Source organism: Candoia aspera, chromosome 8, assembly GCF_035149785.1.
Source record: "Candoia aspera isolate rCanAsp1 chromosome 8, rCanAsp1.hap2, whole genome shotgun sequence".
Lineage (NCBI taxonomy): Eukaryota > Metazoa > Chordata > Lepidosauria > Squamata > Boidae > Candoia > Candoia aspera.
Genome location: NC_086160.1, coordinates 18,096,589 through 18,115,688, shown reverse-complemented (window position 1 = coordinate 18,115,688; position 19,100 = coordinate 18,096,589). Strand labels below are relative to the sequence as shown.

At 37.9% G+C, this 19,100-nt stretch overlaps 1 protein-coding gene across 1 annotated transcript in view; it reads left to right on the top strand.

Annotated features, from left to right (window-relative positions):
• The window catches only part of PPAT (phosphoribosyl pyrophosphate amidotransferase), a 49,999-nt gene that overhangs the window by 21,563 nt on the left and 9,336 nt on the right, over positions 1–19,100 (top strand). The window contains exon 2 of the mRNA XM_063310477.1: positions 18,119–18,185. Within this exon, the coding sequence (XP_063166547.1) occupies positions 18,119–18,185 (67 nt within the window). The remainder of the gene's footprint in view (positions 1–18,118; positions 18,186–19,100) is intronic.

The window sequence follows — 19,100 nt, the reverse complement described above, 5'->3', positions numbered from 1 at the left end:
TCATTGTTCAATGAAACAATATGTCTCTAGGCTACAATTTAACTTCCAAGTTTTTGTTTGAAATTAATTTTGATTATTCCAAGACTTTAGCCAGTCAACAGAAAAGGGAGTATACAAAAGAAGGATTTTTTTTTTTTTAAAAATGTCTGTTATAAAGAAAGTGTTAATGGTGGAGTAATTTAAAAATACCTGCAACAGATTGACTTACCTATGTCAATTGGTTCTTGCTTTATGTGACAGAATCCTGGAGTCATATTAATTGAATTGTTGTCTTCAGGAATTACTGTAAATTTAAAGTAAATTTTTAGAAAATGTAATTATATATGACTGAATTTCATATGTTTAATATACTTATTTCAGTATTAAAAATCAGTCAGTTGGAAGCTAAAATGTTAATGTCCTCTAATATTTTTCTGTGGTTGTTCCAAACAATTGGATTCAAGATTTCTATTATAACCAAATATTTATAGGCCATATCCTGTCTTCTGTAGTGAAGAATATCAGGACTTCAGTTGATTGCAATGAGATTATAAACTGGCTAACACACGCGCACACAACAAATACCCTTGCTCACCCTCAGGTTTTCCTAGTATATTGCATTTTAGCTCCCTTTGACATAGTCCTTGTTACAAATTTGCTAGAAGCAGCAACATGAAAAGCATAGTGCACTGGGAATCTTTGCCACTTCAGGAAGAAATTGCTATTATAGTCTGATACACCGTATGTTTAAGATTAAGGATGTTATGTAATTAATAACCTAGTGGCCAGAAGGGGAACAACGCTGTAGGAAATAGGTAAGCAAGCCCACCACCCCATGTTCATCGTCAGCCAGATGGCGTCTGAGTCAAGCCTTTATCTTCATGAGGGAAAGATTATTTCTTTAGCACAAAATAAAAGGCTGGTTCCCCCCAAAACTTGCTTTTTCTCCAGGTGAAAAAAGTATTTTTGGAGGAGGGGCAGTAATAGTTCCTTGGGAGATAGTTCCTTGGGAGGAAGGGAGTTAAACATGAAACTTTCATCCTATGGGATCAAACCTACTGCTACTCATGCAAATTATGTTTTACGAATAGAACTAGGATAAATTGATACTGAGTATTATTTTAGACTGCAATATAGTAATTATTTATTTGTGCATTTGAAGTATGGACAAATAGATCCTGGAAAGCATATGAAATTTGCCAATAAAGATTTTGGCTGTTTCTTTCCACATCAGAACCATGCCTGTACAGGAAGGGTTTCCATATGACTTCATAATGCCTATTTCACTCTTTTTTAGTCTCTTGGTGTAAGCATGGTGTGCAACATGGTTAAAAAAGGTAAAATCATTTCTGAGTTGCACTTGATTCCTGTTAACATCATGTGCATATCCATGTAATTTTCTTGGCAATAATATAGAAATGGTTTGTCGTTGCTTTCTTTTGAGATTTTTTTACCCTTTCCAGTCTACGCTATCTCCCTGGTATTTCTTGATAGTTACCCATTCCAGTTCTAACCAGGTTTGACCGTATTTAGTTTTTGGAGATCAAAGTCACTTAGATGATGCTTCAGACCTGAGTCCCACCTTGCTAAAGAGCACACAAAGCCTTGCTTGCTTCCCACATTCCATTTCTGTTTCTTAAATATGTGGGAAGTGCGCATAATTACATTTAATAGCCTGGTGTGTTGACTGAAGAAATTCATGGAGAAAGGGATGTGGAAAATGTTGCATTCTTATATTGTGTGGTACTGTATGTATATTAAAATGTGCCCACAGAATAATAGGATTGGTTTAAGGTGCCTAGTCCCCCTGACATTTATTTTGAGATTACTAAGTATGCAGGCATTAATATAAAGAACAGTAAATATGCTGTTCTGCTTACCTTGAAGAACCATATTCATTTTTTTTGTCATTATGGCATCAATTATCTTAAGTGAAGTCAGGGAAGAAAGTTTTTTTTTTTCCGGAATAATTGTAATTATTCATTTTTCTTTGCACATTACTGTGTTTTATCACGACAAAACGGGGAGGAGGTCTGACCTTTAATGTAATTGGTTTCTTGCTGTTTGGTGATACGATCCTTGTGATAGATAATATAGTCAAATTCAGCAATAGGAAGATCCAACGGAAGGGTGAAAGTCCAAGTTTGTGCTGGGGGGTCAGTGACCACATTATCTAACTGCAACTACGTTCTAAGCTGCTAGATAATACTATTGGCAAATATTAAGCAAGAAAATCTAATTGTAACATTTCAGTAAATATGCTCAAAACCAGTGCTGGTTTATTGATTTTATTCATGCTGAATTTCATATCTGTTTAAAAGACATCCCTTAGATTACTTTCTTATCTTAGGAAAGTAATACTGATTGCGCACATGCTTCTTTTGGCTTTCATAATTATAATTTCATAGCCCATGTTTGCCATCATCAGATAAATGTCCATTCACACAGAATAAACCATGAAGCTCATGGTTTGGGCTTGTGCTGGACAAATAAGTTTCTAGAGAATTCTCTGTAATAATTTGGCACCCTCTACTGGCTGATATGTGGTGATTGCATGAGCTTTTTTTTTTTTTTTTAAGACAGATGTTAGGAGATGAAGTTCTTGCAGCACTTTCTTAATTCTGCAATGTTACTTTGGTTTTCAGCATAGCGAGGAGACATCATAACCAATGGATTTATATTTCAGAAATCTAACAAGCAACGCATGAAGGATATGCTTGCTAGTGCCTAGAATTCATCATCTCAAAGCAGAAAAAGGAATAGTAGGCTGATGTGAACATTAACTTCCGGCTTCTCCATTCATCCTCTCCTCTTACTTAGGTTTTGGGGTTGAAGGTGTCTTTATGGCTTCACTGTGTAAAATAATATAATAGATTCATATTCATTTCGAGCAGAATAAACTAGGCATACTCATGTTGGACTGTGATTGACAGGTTCAGTGAAGGATTGTTGTAAAATAGGGGATGTGTATCTGTGGCACATCTTTGTATTTAAAAATAGGAAAGATACCAGTAAAATTGGTGTCTTTATGTAGCTAGCATTTTTGTCATGCTATGCTCATGAGAATGCTGATTTCCAGAACAGTGCCTAAGCCAGTTATTGATCAGAATATGAGTAGGTTGGCAAAACGTAGCAGGTACTGATCTAGAGGCCTAGAAAAACCTATCACTTTGTGCAGAAAATGCTGCACTATCAGTTTTTATCACCAGACCTCAATGAAATTGTACAATGAGTTTCTGTCATGGACAAAGACTTTCATAAGTGTTTGTCACTTGATGTCATTTGTCAAGGTCTTCTTCTATCACCACCATGGTTACTTGTTGTGTAAGACCCGTGCTTTATCAAATTAAACATATCACTAAGGGGAAATGCACAGAGATAACCTAGAGTTGTAGAAAAGGTGTCAAAAGGGCTACAGTTTACAGTAAGCTGAGGCTGTCAAAGGATGCTTAGAGTAGCACAAAAGGTTTCGTCAGAAAAGAATCACTATACCAGCTGCTCAATAAAGATGGTAAAATTCTCATTGGTAATGGAGAAAAGACAGAATGACCTGCCACCTATTTTGGCTCAGTCTTCTCTGGAATGGGGATATGTGTTCCACCAGGCAGTTGTGAGGAACAAAATCCAAGTTGTGGATTGAGACTGATAGAAATACATTCAGAAAGACCTATTTACTTTAAACTGAATTTAAGTCTCCAGCTTTAAATGAATTGCATCCTAGGATACTGAAAATAATTTGCTTATCGTCTGACTGAACCACAGTTCATTACCTTTGATAAATCCTTGAGAACTGGTGAAATGCTAAGATGGTTAACTAAGAGCTAGTGCTGCCCCTAACTTCAAAAAGTAATAAAATAAAGATCCAGAGAACTGTACTAATCAGTCTGACATCAATACCTGGGAAGATTATGGGGCAGATCATAAAACAATGCAGTTAATTATTAGAAGCCAGTGTGTAATCGTTAAGAGTAAGACTTGCTGGGCTAACCTTGCCTCATTTTTTGTCTCCTTAGTAGACTGTGGAAATGCTATAGAGGTAATTTATCTTGATTTCAATGCACTTGAAGTGGCATTCTGATTAGCAAGTCAGTGAAGTGTGGCGTAAATGTCCATTACAAGGAACTGCTGCTGGCTTGAAAATACTGTGCTCTGCAACAGTTTCTCACCTTCCTCCAGTATTTACAAGGGTGCCCCAGGATTAAGTCCTGCCTGATTACAAGCTAAATATGAACCAGCACTGTGATGCAGCTAAAAAAAAAATGTAAATGTGGTTTTAGGTTTCATTAGCAGAAGGGCAGAAGTTCGCATTACATTAAGAGAAATTTAACAGACCTCAGCTTTTTGGTAATAACTATTCATCTAGACAGGCTTCTCACTCCTTCTAAATTCTTGGATTCTTGAATTTACTAGAACTATGGTTTTGGACTTCCTCCACATTTAAGTTGACTATTCCCTAGTTCATGTGTTCATTACAGCTTCTGATTTTCTCAGCTAACTGCTCCCCTCATAGCCTTAATCAGAAGAGAAGCTGAATATGATAGGGTTCCTTGGGTACTTGAAAGAATGTCACAGAAGACCAGGACCTATTCTCTATAATCCCAATACACTGAATAACAGTCTTAAATTACAGGAAGGTAGACTGCAATTGAATGTTAGAAAATTATTCCTAAATAATAATAAAAGCAGTTCAGCAACGAAACCAATTTTCCAGAAAAATACCCTTTTACTGGAGCCTGGAAAGCTACCTGGTTTTGTCTGGATTTTCGCAAGGTGTCTTTCCCAGTTCTGTGATTCAGTGATATATATATATATATACACACACATACACACACATACATACATACACATATACATATACATACATACACGCATACATAGACACACACATGTATACGTATACATACATACATATGATGTATGAATGTTGTTTATTCGTTTAGTCGCTTCCGACTCTTCGTGACTTCATGGACCAGCCCACGCCAGAACTTCCTGTCGGTCGTCAACACCCCCAGCTCCCCCAGGGACGAGTCCGTCACCTCTAGAATATGATGTATGAATAATAATGTACAAAAAGATGAAATGAAATTGCACACCATTTACCTGCATCAATAATTTCTTCTTTTATACTTTCCCTCCTATGTATGGAATTGGGTTTTTCCAAATGCCGGGAGTTATCTCTCTCTGCTGTGCTGTGTATCACTAAAACAACAAAAAGAATAATTATGTCAGTGCTGGTATCATCATATTGTAGAGTTCAGAACTTTAGTATTTTAGTCAAATTGATCCCTGGTGTCTCATAGTCACCTGCATTTGCCACTTTTCTTGTATTAGTGTCTCCAGATGGGTTACTAATGGAGTCCTCTTCACCTGTAATTCAATGCAATTCTGGATAAAATGTTGTGGATTATAGTGTTACATCCTGTAAAATTCTGTTTCCTGCAAATGATGCTCAATCTTTAACCAGCTAAGCCAAACACAGTTCAACAGTTTTTAATTGTGTTTTGCTTGAGCGCTCAAGAAGTGTGTACATGCAAAGTTTAATCAGTTCTAGGAAACAAACATGATGCATGAATCCAATCCCCAAGAAGGCCATAATATTCAGTGAACTGTATTTATCTTACTGAGTCTCTTCGTAAATCTGAATAGCAAGGTAATGGGGAGGTATACGTGGCTTAGGTAACAAAATCTGATGTTATTTTCTTCCTAGCAGTACGGACAGCTCACATCATCCTTGGCAGACCAACAGCTGTGCTGACTAGAGATGATGTGGTCTGCAGGGCATCCAGTTAGGAAATGCTGAATAACTACTGCTGCAAGGAATACTTATGGATGTATAAATCTCCTTTGGGGCATCTGTGGGGGGATGTCAAAAAAGGCAAGAAGGCAGCTGTAAGTGTGCATTCTAAGCCCTACCCCTTTTCAAATGCATTGAAGAAGGGGACAGGCTTTGATCATATGGCTGTGGCTGCCATTGTTTTTTTTTTTTACACACACACCCCACAGATGCCCCTGATCTCCTTACTTTCTGACTGTATTTTATGGCAGCTAGTATTATCAGCCCCCTCAGAAATGTGTTATTCAGACATTATTCACTGAATGTCATCTTAATTAAAGCATCTGACCATCACACGCCAGCCTTTCTACAGTTGTTATTTTTCTGGTTTTCTTTCCCTCTTTTTCATTATTTGAATAAAACAGAGTTTGTTAACTTTACTGTAATTCTTCATATGCAGAATTTGCTGGAAAATTGATTAAAAAGTAACAGAAATTTTACCTCTTAATTTTTTTTCTATTGTGGTCTTTATCCATTCTGTTGGTTTTTCACTGTGGTCATTATAAGATCTGCTTGTTTTATCTGCATTGTGTCCCAAAATAGCATCCAATTCTCTGAAAAACTTCATACTTTTGCTTGTATTGCCTGAGTATTGGGCATCTTTAACACTCTTATATTCATGTTTTAGATTTTTATATTTTGTTCTGCATTGCTTCCAGTCCCTGTCAATTCCAAATTTTTGTAGTCTAGCAGCAACATGTTCAAATATTCTTTTGTTTCTCACTGTTCCTTCCAGTTGTTGCTGGATGCTCTTTTCTGACCATACACGTATTAGAGCTCTAACTTCATTAACAGTCCAATGCTTTCCTCCTTCGTTTGCTACAGAAGGAATGAAGGGGAGATTTTTGGAAGCATCTAATACTATTGTTGGATTACCTGCATCAGGTAGGATAGGAGAAAGACACCGATACATATTACCTGCATTGGGTAGGGTGGGGGTCAGGATCAGGTGGAGATAGTAAGAGAGAGAATGTGTGGTTAACTATTTTTCTTCTCCAAGGACATTTAGGAAAATACAGAAATAAACTCAAGCTGGATGACAAACCAGTAAAAAATAAAATTGCTTTTAAACCTTCTGATGTAAAGTTAGTATGTCAGACATCAGTAGTACCAATCAAAGTGAATATTTGTAGCTCAGGGTTGAACTGTGGAATCCTTGGTGCTCTCTGAGCCTTGTTGTTTTCTTGCAGATGTTTCATTGCCACACTAGGCAACATCTTCAGTGCAAAGAGGAAGTGGACCTTGCTCTCAGTTTATATACCATGGCTTGCCCTGCTTGTGTTGGTAGGGGTGTTGTTCTCTCCTTGGGAGTTCTTGGGAGTTCAACAACCCAATCAAAGAACTCCCAAGGAGAGAACAACAACCCTACCAACAAAAGCAGGGCAAGCCACAGTATATAAACTGAGAGCAAGGCCCACTCCCTCTTCGCACTGAAGATGTTGCCTAGTCTGGCAATGAAATGCCTGCAAGAAAACAACAAGGCTCAGAGAGCACCAAGGACTCCACAGACATCAGTTGTTTTTTTTAATATCTGAAAGGGAATCCATAATACTGAGTTTTGATTATCACTATTGCATTAATTCTTCTGGATGATTAATTCTTCTGGATGCGTATTAGGATGGTCAATCCACAGATAGCACTGTGCTCAGCCTCTAGGCCTTTATTTGCAGTCTCCAAAGCTACATAACACCACAGTACTGAATTTGGCTGTGCATTTTTCTGTAGGATATCTTTATAATTATAATAACAAGTAAAATAATTGTGTTCAGTCTCTACTAAGTCCAAGGATTCTATTTTCTTTTTGAAATCAACCCAGCCCCCCCCCCCAAATGTGATGTCATTGCCATTGCATCTCTGGGCCATTGCTGAATGGAATGCTATTAAAACATGTAATTAATTAGTGTCTAGAATAACTGAAATAGTTATTTTATGACACCCTGAAACCTTTTGTTGAAATTGCTGTTATGAATGGGCTCTCCGTGACTTCATAGGTGATAGATAGATAGATATATCTACTTTGTATATTATGGGTACAATGATCTTTAAATACAGAAATTGTACTCACTTTGCCTTAGGGGATAGTCTGTCTTTTGGGATCATTCAGCTTCCTGTCAGAGTTGGTTCCAAAAATACATTAACAACTGACTTTTATTAAAAAATAAAAATCTGCACGTGGGCATTTTTTTCTTCTATATGGCTCCAGAACTATTAACTCATCACACTTTGTCCCTGTTGACAGGGAAATTTGCAAGGAGCTAGTGACTTCAGCATTTTTCAAAAAATTATTTTACTGCAACTAGTCACTTCAGCGTTTTATTTGTCATATGAGTAGACTACTTGCATGTGAGCAATTCTTTTGTGAATGTCAACTAGAGGTATATTGGGTGACTCTTGTTTCTAAACAGACTGGAAAAAAGCATGCAGAAGCATATTTCTCTTTTTCTAATACGATAACTTCCTTAAATCGCCCAGAGTCCCTTTTCGGAGATGGGTGATGATAAATTTGATGGATTGATTGATTGATTGATTAATAAATAAATAAATCTGTAATGTTGATAACTTTCTCAGGAGAACAAAGTAATTCTACTTCCATATCATACACATTAAGAGATTTTTTCCTAGAGGTCTGAAGTATTAACAAGGGCTGCTCAATTGGCTAGGCACATCCATGCACACTTAAGCCAATCAGTATCTCAGCCAATAAAAGTAGTTTTATAACCTCAAGTGTTGAATTGTCTCAACCCTTAATTGAGTTCTTGCTTCCTCTGCTTTGGATTTCCATAGTGTTTTATGAACTTATATTCAGCCAAGTTGGGCAGGGAGGCACAAATCATTTTCCATTACATTTTAGCTATTCGCTGAAGGCAATAATTAAGAAACAGCTACTGAAAATCTAACTCCAATTATAACCTCAAATTCTCTATTTCCTAACAAACTTTTAGAGTGTGTGTGTGTGTGTGACCTAAACAGGTGCATCTGTGGAGGAGGGTTATGACAAATGGTAACCACAACCATGCAATCAGAGCTGCCCTATTGACTTTTTTGAGGCCTCTGCTTGCCCAACACCCCTGGACCTAAGAATACATTATGATCATGCCACTAAAATATCACAAAGAGAAACAATCCATTTCATCTCTTTCTCTCATATGCTTCCATTTATTACCTAGTTCAATAGGCCTGCAGTGGGAAATAAAAAGTAGTGGATTTGTAGGAGCATCTTCCTCTTCTTCCAGTGTAACTGAGACTTCACCTGGGATTAAAAAGAAGAAAAACTTTGTACGTAGGGAAGGCATAGAGCATACTGAAATGTACATGAATCTATGCTAGTACTTAACCATATTGATAATGCAAAAGGCCTGATGAAACCCCGAAATTGAACATAGCCATAAAATGCCCTGAATCAAGCCTGTGATCATTAGTCCCTTGAAATGAGTACTGTAATGGCAAGGAGAACATTCATTAAACTCAACTAGAATAAATCATTTTAAGCCACTCTGAATGGAAAACAAAAGAGAAGAGGCATAAATAATAGGCCTTTGTGTGTATAATTTGCAAGTAAAAAAAGATGGAAGCATGAACAAAACTCTACTCACACAACAGAACGTTGAAGAGACATGTTGTCAAACAAAACTAGGCTCTATTTTGGTAGTGAAAAACGTACATTTTTGATTGCTCTAAATAAAAGATGACATCTACTTACCTTACTATAGTTCTGCACTATAAACAAATTAAGGTTGAAATTAATTGTTTGAATATGTCTAGCTTTAAATTGAAATGGTTTAGGTCAGCAGCATTTAGTTTCCAGTTTATAAGCATTGTAAAAATTGCTTAATTAAAGTTAGCTCCAAGTAGGATTATATTCAAGGAACTATCATCAGAATAGGTTCATCCATTAGCTCTTTCTGCAGATTGGACCTGGGATAATTGTATATTTATTATATGCTAGAAGTGAGGAAAGCATTCAAGTCATGCCTGGAGAGTAGTAATATTTCAGCTTTTGAGTCAACAGAAATATATTGTAATAAAGTAAAATTCAGTTTTCATGACATCACCCAACTGCTTTGAGGTGATGATTCCTGCATGTTATACAGCCAATAAAAAGTTGTGCGCCCTTGGTTCAAACTATAAAGTTAAAGATATTCTACTGTAAGCACATCTGACTTCTCTAAATTACAGAATGTCCTAGCAGGGTAGCTGTAAAATGATTTGGTTCCCATTCAATGGAGCTTCTAAAGACTTACATTTATTTACAAATGTATAGATGGAACAAAACTGGAAACATGAGTTAAATGCTCCATCACAAATATTGATATATTTCTGCCTCAGAACTCTACCACAACAATTTAAGATGCTTATAGACTCCAAATTTGGATCTGCCATATTCTCTTCAGTCCAACTCCAAACTCCAATTACTCTTTACTTTAGAAATACCATAACTTAATCTTTGTTTGTGGATGGAGAATTCTGCTTTCTTCTGTGGTAGTTGTGTGTTTTTCTCCAATCAAGAAGCACTTGGCTAAATATTTACCCCCATGGCAGCATAATAGCTAGTTTCACACTTCATGATGGCATCTATTTATCTTACTATTCAACAAACCATGATTAAATATGCCATCATTTTGTGAGATATGGGGAGCCCAAACAATGCCTGTAGTTTATATAACAAAAGGAATACATCAGGCCAGACTGATTCAACAGGCCTATTCAATTTGAGCACTAATGCTTTCCCCATAGGCTGATGATAATCTGGGAAACAATAGCTACTAAATTAATTGCACATGTATTTGCACAGATTTCATTTTACTGCAGCAGCCCTGGACTGCTCTAGGAAACATTTTTCTTGAGGCTTCCTACTTTAAAACATGACTTATTCATGGATTGATTTCATATGATATGATCTGTACTTTGCTACAGTCACAACGGCTGTATGTCTTCTACATCAATAGAAATACTGTACAATAAAACATCTGTAGTAAAATAATATAAACACAAACCATAATCATCACAGAGTCAGTCTGATGGCGCCAGCTCATCCCTCTGAAGGCTGTCTGAAAGAACTCAATTTTTAATAGTTTGTGGAAGGTTCGATTCAATTACTGTATGGAAGCTGTTCCAAAGTGTGGGCATGCCTATGGAAAACGGACAGCTTGCATCCCTCCCTTACCCCATGAAAGTGGGGGTCACTTCTGCCACAGAGTCATTGACAATGAGGGGGAAGCCATTTCTGAAAATCAGCTGGAGCGCCTTCCATTACAGTACTGATCTTTGGAACTGCCACCTTTCCTTCTGTATCACAGCCTACTTCCTTAAGTAAGGTCCTCCTCTCCTTTATGTGCCACTGGACAGCGTGCTTTGGGGAGTGGGGGCAAGGAAAACATGCTTCTGTTCACTCAGTTGCATGGAATTAGATGTGGATTTGGGTTGGGGAAAAAATGCCCTCTAAGCTTCTGTAGCTGTTTAATGGAGGGATGGAATAACATCATAATTTTCAGATTTAAAAAATAATTGATGGGAAGTATTGGTCAAGAATTTCATTCTTCGTACAGTACTGTTTTCCAGAAAACATCTATAAACACGATCCACATTCATTAACTCCTTTTAGAAAGGAAAAAAGTTTGGTTTTCTTCGTGAATCTCAGAAAATTTTGTGTATAATTTATACACAGGTTGGAATGTGACAAACTGTGAAAATAGAACTGGAAATTGTGGTTCTCCCCCATCCCCTCACCCCCAAAACCTGGAGCAAAAGACTAGACCATTTATGTAGGCACAGGGTTCAACTTGTGCCCCCCTCCCCTTTTCCTGCAGAATGTTTCAATATTTAAAGTTAGTTTTAAAAAATAGCTTTATGCTATTAATTTAGGACAGATTAATATGCACTGCAAGGTTTCTGGGGACTTTTTGGTTCTAGGTATTACAGTCGGATATTTAACCAAGTGTTCTCTAAGAAAATGAAACATTTTAAATTACTCCCCTGATCATGTTTTTTTAAAAAAATTCATCCTGTGGGTTACAAACTGATATTTGAAAGCTTTATGGGACAATAATTTACATGTGTTCTTATTTATTAGCAATAAGTACTTTTTGTAAAGTGGCTTGATTTGGCTTGGGCCGGCCAGCCTGCCTGCCTGCCTGCCTGCCTTCCCCAAAAATATACTTTCTGATTTCCAGCAGGCAGGCAAAATATATCACATACAAACATGCAAAACCCTTGTAAATGTAGTTTTTAGAAGGTTTCCACTGCAGCAGCTAATCACCAAGTGACTTTAAAAGAGCTATGATGGATTTTAAACGTTTATAATGTAGCCCCTTAACAGATGATAAATCTCTTGGAAAAATGATCTTTCAAAAGGAATAACATGTTTCCATCACCGCTAGCAGGTGATTTACATTTTTGGTCCTTTTGCTTAAATTCTAGCAGAGCATATATATATCTGTATCACTGAGAGTGACAGAAATTACATATATTGCTTGTGGCCCAATATTTTCTCTTTATTCATAGCAATACAACTATAAAATGGCACGAAACGTTACAGATAAAGCAGCAATAGAAACCAGCAGAAGTTTGGAGGCCCTTAGTCTTTTGTTTTGATTTTGTTTTCCTTTAAAGGAATTCAGCTTATGAGACTAGCTAGCTCCAGCAGCTGGTTTAACTTAGGTTTATGTATTTATAGAACATTCAGGAGCAGACACCCTCCCTCTCGCCTCCCCCCCCAACAGACATACAGAGATAAGGGAGCCCATTAAGTCAGTTTGTTCTACCAACTATGCCATCTGCAGTGAATTATATGGTTTTGAGTTCCACAAGCCTGTATGTATTTTAGATAACAATAATAAAAAGAGTTTGGGGTGGGTTTCTTTTTTACCTTCATTGTTCTCCTTGGTGGCATTTATGATGTCATTTGCTGAACACCTGCCGTTCTCCTCCTCTGTTAACGGGGTGAAAGGTTTATGTTGCAGTATGGCATCCAGCTCATGAAAGAACTTCATGGTCTTTGTAGCATCTCCTGAGTTGTGGGCATATTTAACTGTTCTATATTCATATTTCAGGTTTTTATACTTTGCCCGACACTGTTTCCAGTCTCTGCAGATCCCCAACTCCTGAAGCCTTTTAGCAATGTAAATAAATATTCCTTTATTCCGCAGGGTCCCATGGAGTTGCTTTCTGATATTTTTTTCTGACCAGACGCTTAGCAAGGCTTTAACCTCCTCTTCAGTCCAGTGCCTTCCTGCTCCACTCTCCATGTTGAAAGTGACCTGGAAATGATTCACTATTTCTAGCCAAGATTGTGTTTCCTAGGAAACCAGACGGCTGATTGTCAGTAAGCTCCACAGAGATGAAAGGATCCAGTTTTACTGGCTCAAGCTGCCTGAGGGGAGTAACTTGAGAAACTGCCAAATAAGCAGGTTCCGTCTTAGAGGCAGGAAAATAAAGCAGCTCGGGCACAAATGATTGCAAAGTCTGTTAATCATTGGCACCCCAAATAAGCTGTTTTCTGCTTTGCAGAAATTAAGCACAATTCCGGAGGTAGAATGCATTCTGTAGCCTTTGTTATGCAACGGGCTTTAAATATAATCTCTGCTCTTAATGTACATGAGAGCTCTAAATGAGCTTTCCTCCATCTGGCCCCCTGCAGATGCATTGGATAACAAGCCTAGCTGGGTGCTGAGGATGATGGGAGGTGTTGTCTGACATATATGGCAGCATATACTGTATATTTACACAACTATATGCTACAATTTTGTTTGGAATGAATTGCTGAAGATTTTGCATCCTGATTCCCTTCAGATTTGCTAGCAAATAATGTGTTCAGTTTCCATAAAATATTTGTTCACATGGTTTAGAATCCCTTTTACAACTGTGAATCATAGTTTCACACACACACATACACTTACTCCTTTCCTAAATGCTTGATTTGCATTCACAGAGTCTTTTGTGATTCCTAACAAATGGAGTAGCTATCATTTGAATTCCGAGCATTCAGTAATAGTTCCACTTCAGTAGTCTTCTGAGTGAATCAAGTATAATACACGAAAAGCAAACCAAGGAAATTAAGATCAAATCTGTGTGGAAAACATGTCTGTACTCTTTTGTAGTGTCTAGAGCAAATACGTTACATGCTTTACAACTACAAGATTCATCTTAATAGAAAATGAGATAATACACAGCAATATTAATTTTAGTTGTATTTGCAAATTATTTCAATTAAATTCTGCATTTTCTCTTGTTCTCTAATATTTTATTTGAATATAGAAGATATTTTGGTAAGAAGCATCTCTATATATATTTTTTCTCTTTTTAAGTGTTTTTTTCCCCTGTGGTCAAGCTGGGTTCTGCATGTTTCCACTTAAAAGCATTCCCAGAGGTAATATAATGCAATTATCTCAGGTGCTAATTGAGATCCCTCTGGGTAATACCAACTTGCCAACAAAGGATTCTTTGGTATTCCATAATACTTGGGAGATGTTGCCATGGCAGCTAAATAGCTAGCCAATAGGTTCATTTTATAGAAGGATTCTAAGTAGGGAAAGGAATGGGGGGGGGAATGCCTTTCTTTCTCTTCCCCCAGCTAAAGATGCTTTAATCCAAGACTCTTGACTGAATGCTTTGAGCCTGACATCCCAATGAACCTGAGGTTCTCCAGATATAGCGGGACCTGTGGCCATGCCGCCTGGAATTTTGGGAATTATGGTCCAACATGATATGGAAGGCATCAAATTGGGAGATAGTGCTGTAAGCTATCTTCCAAGCACTCTTATGTACTATTACAAGCCAAACCTCTAACATAGTAGGGAAAGCGACTTCCAGGGAAGAAGTGGCAAAACTGAAGATGGCTCTGCTAAAAACAGAGCTGACAACCATGGCAGAATGAAGAGCTGGCAAGTAGACCAGCTCTTCATATTCCTCTCCAGATAAGGAGAGCACTTGAGATTGCCCGTAAGTGCTCCAGTCAGTTGCTCCTCACGAACAAGACAGTGGTCTCCGGTGGGCTTAGAGCTCTGGGAGATAAGGGAATAGTCATCTTGCTCAAACCACAGTTGGTGCCTTCAAAAGGACACTGGGTTCGCACACTTCTTTTTCTAATTACTTCTGGAAATTGCTTGTTAACTGCTTTTCAGTTATTAGGAATCTTTGGATCGACAAGTCAGAAAACAAGTGAGTTTCCTTCAATCCTTAATGAAAGAAGTTTTAAATACAAGTTTAAGGACTTTAAAAAATTGAGGGGAGGGGGGAATAAACAGCAAAACGGTGATTAAAATTTTGATTTTAGAAGATTTGACAAATGGACTAAGGGTACAGATAAATTTGAAATAAGAGTTTGGTATTAATTATAAGAATTAATTATCCTTCCCTTGGGAAAATGCTTTTGTTTTGAATTATATTAAAAAAAATAGGATGAGACTTTGAAAGGTTGGAAACTAGAGGGAACCAGAAGGAACTAAAGATTACAATTAAAGGAGAACACTTAAATTTGACTTACTAATACAGAGTGAAGCAAAATATTCTGACACTGGACATATTGAAGGATATTTTTGAACAGACGTTAATTTTAATGGTGTCTGCCTCTGTAGATAGATTGTGCCTAAAAAGTTATGAAAGAGGAACAAGTTTTACCTGACAAGATTGAGACTGATCTGAAAGTGGATTTAAAAATGACAGGCTATAAGAATGATATGGAAAAAGATGCTACACAGGACATACAAAAAAAAACCGTCTGATGACTTAATAATTAAAAGGGTTAGGGTATACAAATAATAAACCAAGAGTGTGACCTGGATAATTTTCCTATTGTTAGAAGGAATTCTTACCAGGGTTCGTCCCAAGCTGGGAATGAAAAGACACAGGCAGTTGCTGGAACAGAGATTGAAGGTTTATTTTCCCAAGAGCATGTACAGAGTACAAAGTATGCTGGTTGAAAGATGGCCACACCTGTTTTTCCCCCACAAGCTGTTTATATAGGAGAGCTAAGCTATTGCTATGCAAAGGTGTTCCCACCCCCTAGGAATTTGAGAAAAGTGTAGTTTCCCAGATTTCGGAGAGGGCACTCTGTGGTTTGGCCCCCTGCTGACCTGGTCCTCTGGGTTCCCTGGGGCTGTGGCTTTGTCTACTAGCTTGGAATTCACCTTGGAAGGAATACTATGTGATTGGATTATGGAGATCTGTTTGGCTGGGTTTACCTGAATAGGTAAAGGTAAAGGTTTCCCTTGACATTAAGTCCAGTCGTGTCCGACTTTAGGGGGTGGTGCTCATCTCCGTTTCAAAGCCGAAGAGCCGGTGTTTGTCCGTAGAGACTTCTGTGGTCATGTGGCCGGCATGACTAAATGGAACTCTGTTACCTGCCCGCCAAAGCGGTACTTGTTAATCTACTCACATTTGCGTGTTTTCGAACTGCTAGGTTGGCAGGAGCTGGGACTAGCAATGGGAGCTCACCCCGTCATGCGGATTCAAACCGCCGACCTTCCAATCGACAAGCTCAGCAGCTCAGCAGTTTAACCCGCAGTGCCACCACATCCCTGTTTACCTGAATGGGCTCTGCTAAAGTCTGTGAATGAGCAGCCCTTTGTGTTCCAAGGTTTCTGATTGAATCGGAAGGGAGTCCTTTGTTTAAACAGTTGGGCTTCCTTTTACATATTAATCTCTGGCATCTCCTTTTTGCATCAAACTCATTCTATTTTGTAACCTTTAACCTTTACCTTGCTCAAGGAGAAGGCAATATTGCAGGGAGGCAGTGTTCTGGGGGAAGACAACATGGAAGGCAGGAAGCAGATCTTAACTTGTTCCAACACTATACTGGATTTACAAATGAGGCTTGTTGAAGCTCTGAAGAATTTCATGAGAAGGGATAAAGAAAAAATGAAAAATCAATTTCTAGGACTTTATTTGAAGGGACTAAAGATCAAGATTGTTAAAAGCAAAAGGAAGGAATATAAATTTGGTTTATTTGATCAAGGTTAAAATAGATATATTGTTATCTCTGGCAAACCTTAATGGACTTTTGCTGATTAGGACTGAAATGATGAGGTTTTAAGGATTTGTTTATACATAAGATATGGGATATGGGAAGAAGAGATCATTTGTTGTATTTTAAGAGAAGGTGATAAGTTGCTAAAATTGTTTCAATGTATGATGAAGGAGGAAGTCATTTATTTATATATTTCTTTTTTTTTCTTCTTAATTTTTCTTTTCTATTTTTCTTTCTGTTTTTTTCTTTTCTGCACCTTTTTCTTTTAGTTCTTTTCTTTTTTTCTTTTTTATTAGTTTTTATCTTTGCAATTTTAATTTTTAATAAGATTACTCTTTAAAAAATAACATAGTAGGAAAAGCATTTAGCCTGTGGCTTCTCAAATTTTTTCCAACCCCTTTACCATTCATAGTCATAGGAAACATGCATATTTTCTTCTGTGTAACTAAGTAATATTTGTTCAAGTGCTCTGAACTGAGGGCTGAGAGAAAGTGACTGGCCCAAGGTCACCAGCTGGCTTTGTGCCTAAGGCAGGACTAGAACTCACGGTCTCCAGTTTCTAGCCTGATAGCTTAACCACTACACCATACTGGCTCTGCAGTATTTTTTTTTCTTAGGACAAAAAAAAAGTTTTAATGGTAGTCTTAAATTCATGATATGATAGAGATTACCTCCAGGGAAAATTTTCATGTAAAAAAAATTATGTTGGAAGTATAATAAAGCTAGGGTTAGGGATAGGCTTTCTTGAGGTCTGTGGTTCATTATGTTTTTTAGCAGCTGGGGGCCACAAATGGCATAAAAATGCAATGTTGTGACTCCAGGTGCTTAGATCTTGGGATTCTGGGTTATTTTTTTGGTGCTTAAGAGTTCTGCCTCCCAATTTTTAGATGTGATCTAATCCAAATGCAAAAAGGGGGTTTTTTTTCTCATGAAAACTATGTGCCTCTGATTACTATGAGGCCTGCAGAAACAAAGTTCAAGCAGTAGAGGTAGGCCAAGATCACATGTTCAGTGTTCAGAACTTACCAGGACAAATTGGATCTCCGACCAAATATGGCAGTGTGAGTACTTTCCTTCAGAATTCCAATCAACCGTTTCTTTTTATGGAATGTTCCTTTCCATCTCCCCATTCCAATTGTTTTTATTTATTGCACTTGTTCATATGCGGTTTTTGTTTTTGTTTTGGGAGGAAGAGTTATTTTCTTACAATTCTCTAGAAAATATTTTGTAAAACGACCCCAAAACCTGTAACAATCCCTCAATCATGGATGGGACCCTTTTGGCTACATAAAGATCCAGTCTCAGAGATGAGTATTTCTTACCTCCTCTTCCTTTTCTTACAGGGGCCAAGAGAGTGCAGGGATTGTGACAAGTGATGGAGAATCAGCCCATTCTTTCAAACTGCACAAGGTAATATTGGAAGCTTGTCTAGTGTTTCTGGAGGGGAGATGATGATGAGCCATCAAATTGGTATTGAATTTAGTGACCTTGTAAATAAAATTTCTCTAGAAGGATCTGTCCCCAGCCTAGTCCTTCAAGTCTTCAGTGGGGAAAAAGAAGATGTGGCTATTACTCTAATTTGTTTTCTTCGTTTGAAAAGGAACACTGAGGGAACTCAAAATATTACAATGTGTGTATATATTTGATGTAAACATGACAGTAGTCTGTGCAGGATTTTAACAGTCAATTTCTGATTTCTAATTCTTATAAATGTAACCTTCGAAACCTTATAAGCAGCATTATAAAGGAGCATACTGAACATAATTTTCTCACAAGAGGAATGTGAAAAAACATTTAGAAAATGATAACATGTATCAGTATTTGCTTGTATTGTAAACCCTTGATTGAATGGACTCAGTTTAAGGGATGCCTTAGTCACCTCCCATTTCGTTTAATGCAATGTGCTCTCCATGGGGCTGCCTTGAAGACCATCCAGAAGCTGCAACTGGTTCAGAATGCAGTGGTACACACAGTTTTGGTTGCCCCGCTGTTCACCCAAGTAACACCACTTCTGCATGGGCTGCACAGGCTTCCAGTTGCTTTCCCAGTGCAATTCATGGTGCTGGTTATCACCTTTAAACCCCTTCGTGGCAGGACCGCCTCTCCCTGAGAGCATCTGTCCATCCTACTTGATTAGATAAGGTGGACATGCTCCAGGTCTCCTCCCTTAAATGCTGCCACCACATGGGACCTCGGAGGTGTACCTTCCTGGTGGCCACCTCTGCCCTTTGGAACAGTCTCCCACCTGAGATCTGAGGGATCCCTACCCTTTTAGCCTTCTGGCAGGCTGTGAAGATCTGGCTCTTCCCCAGGCATTGGGCTAAG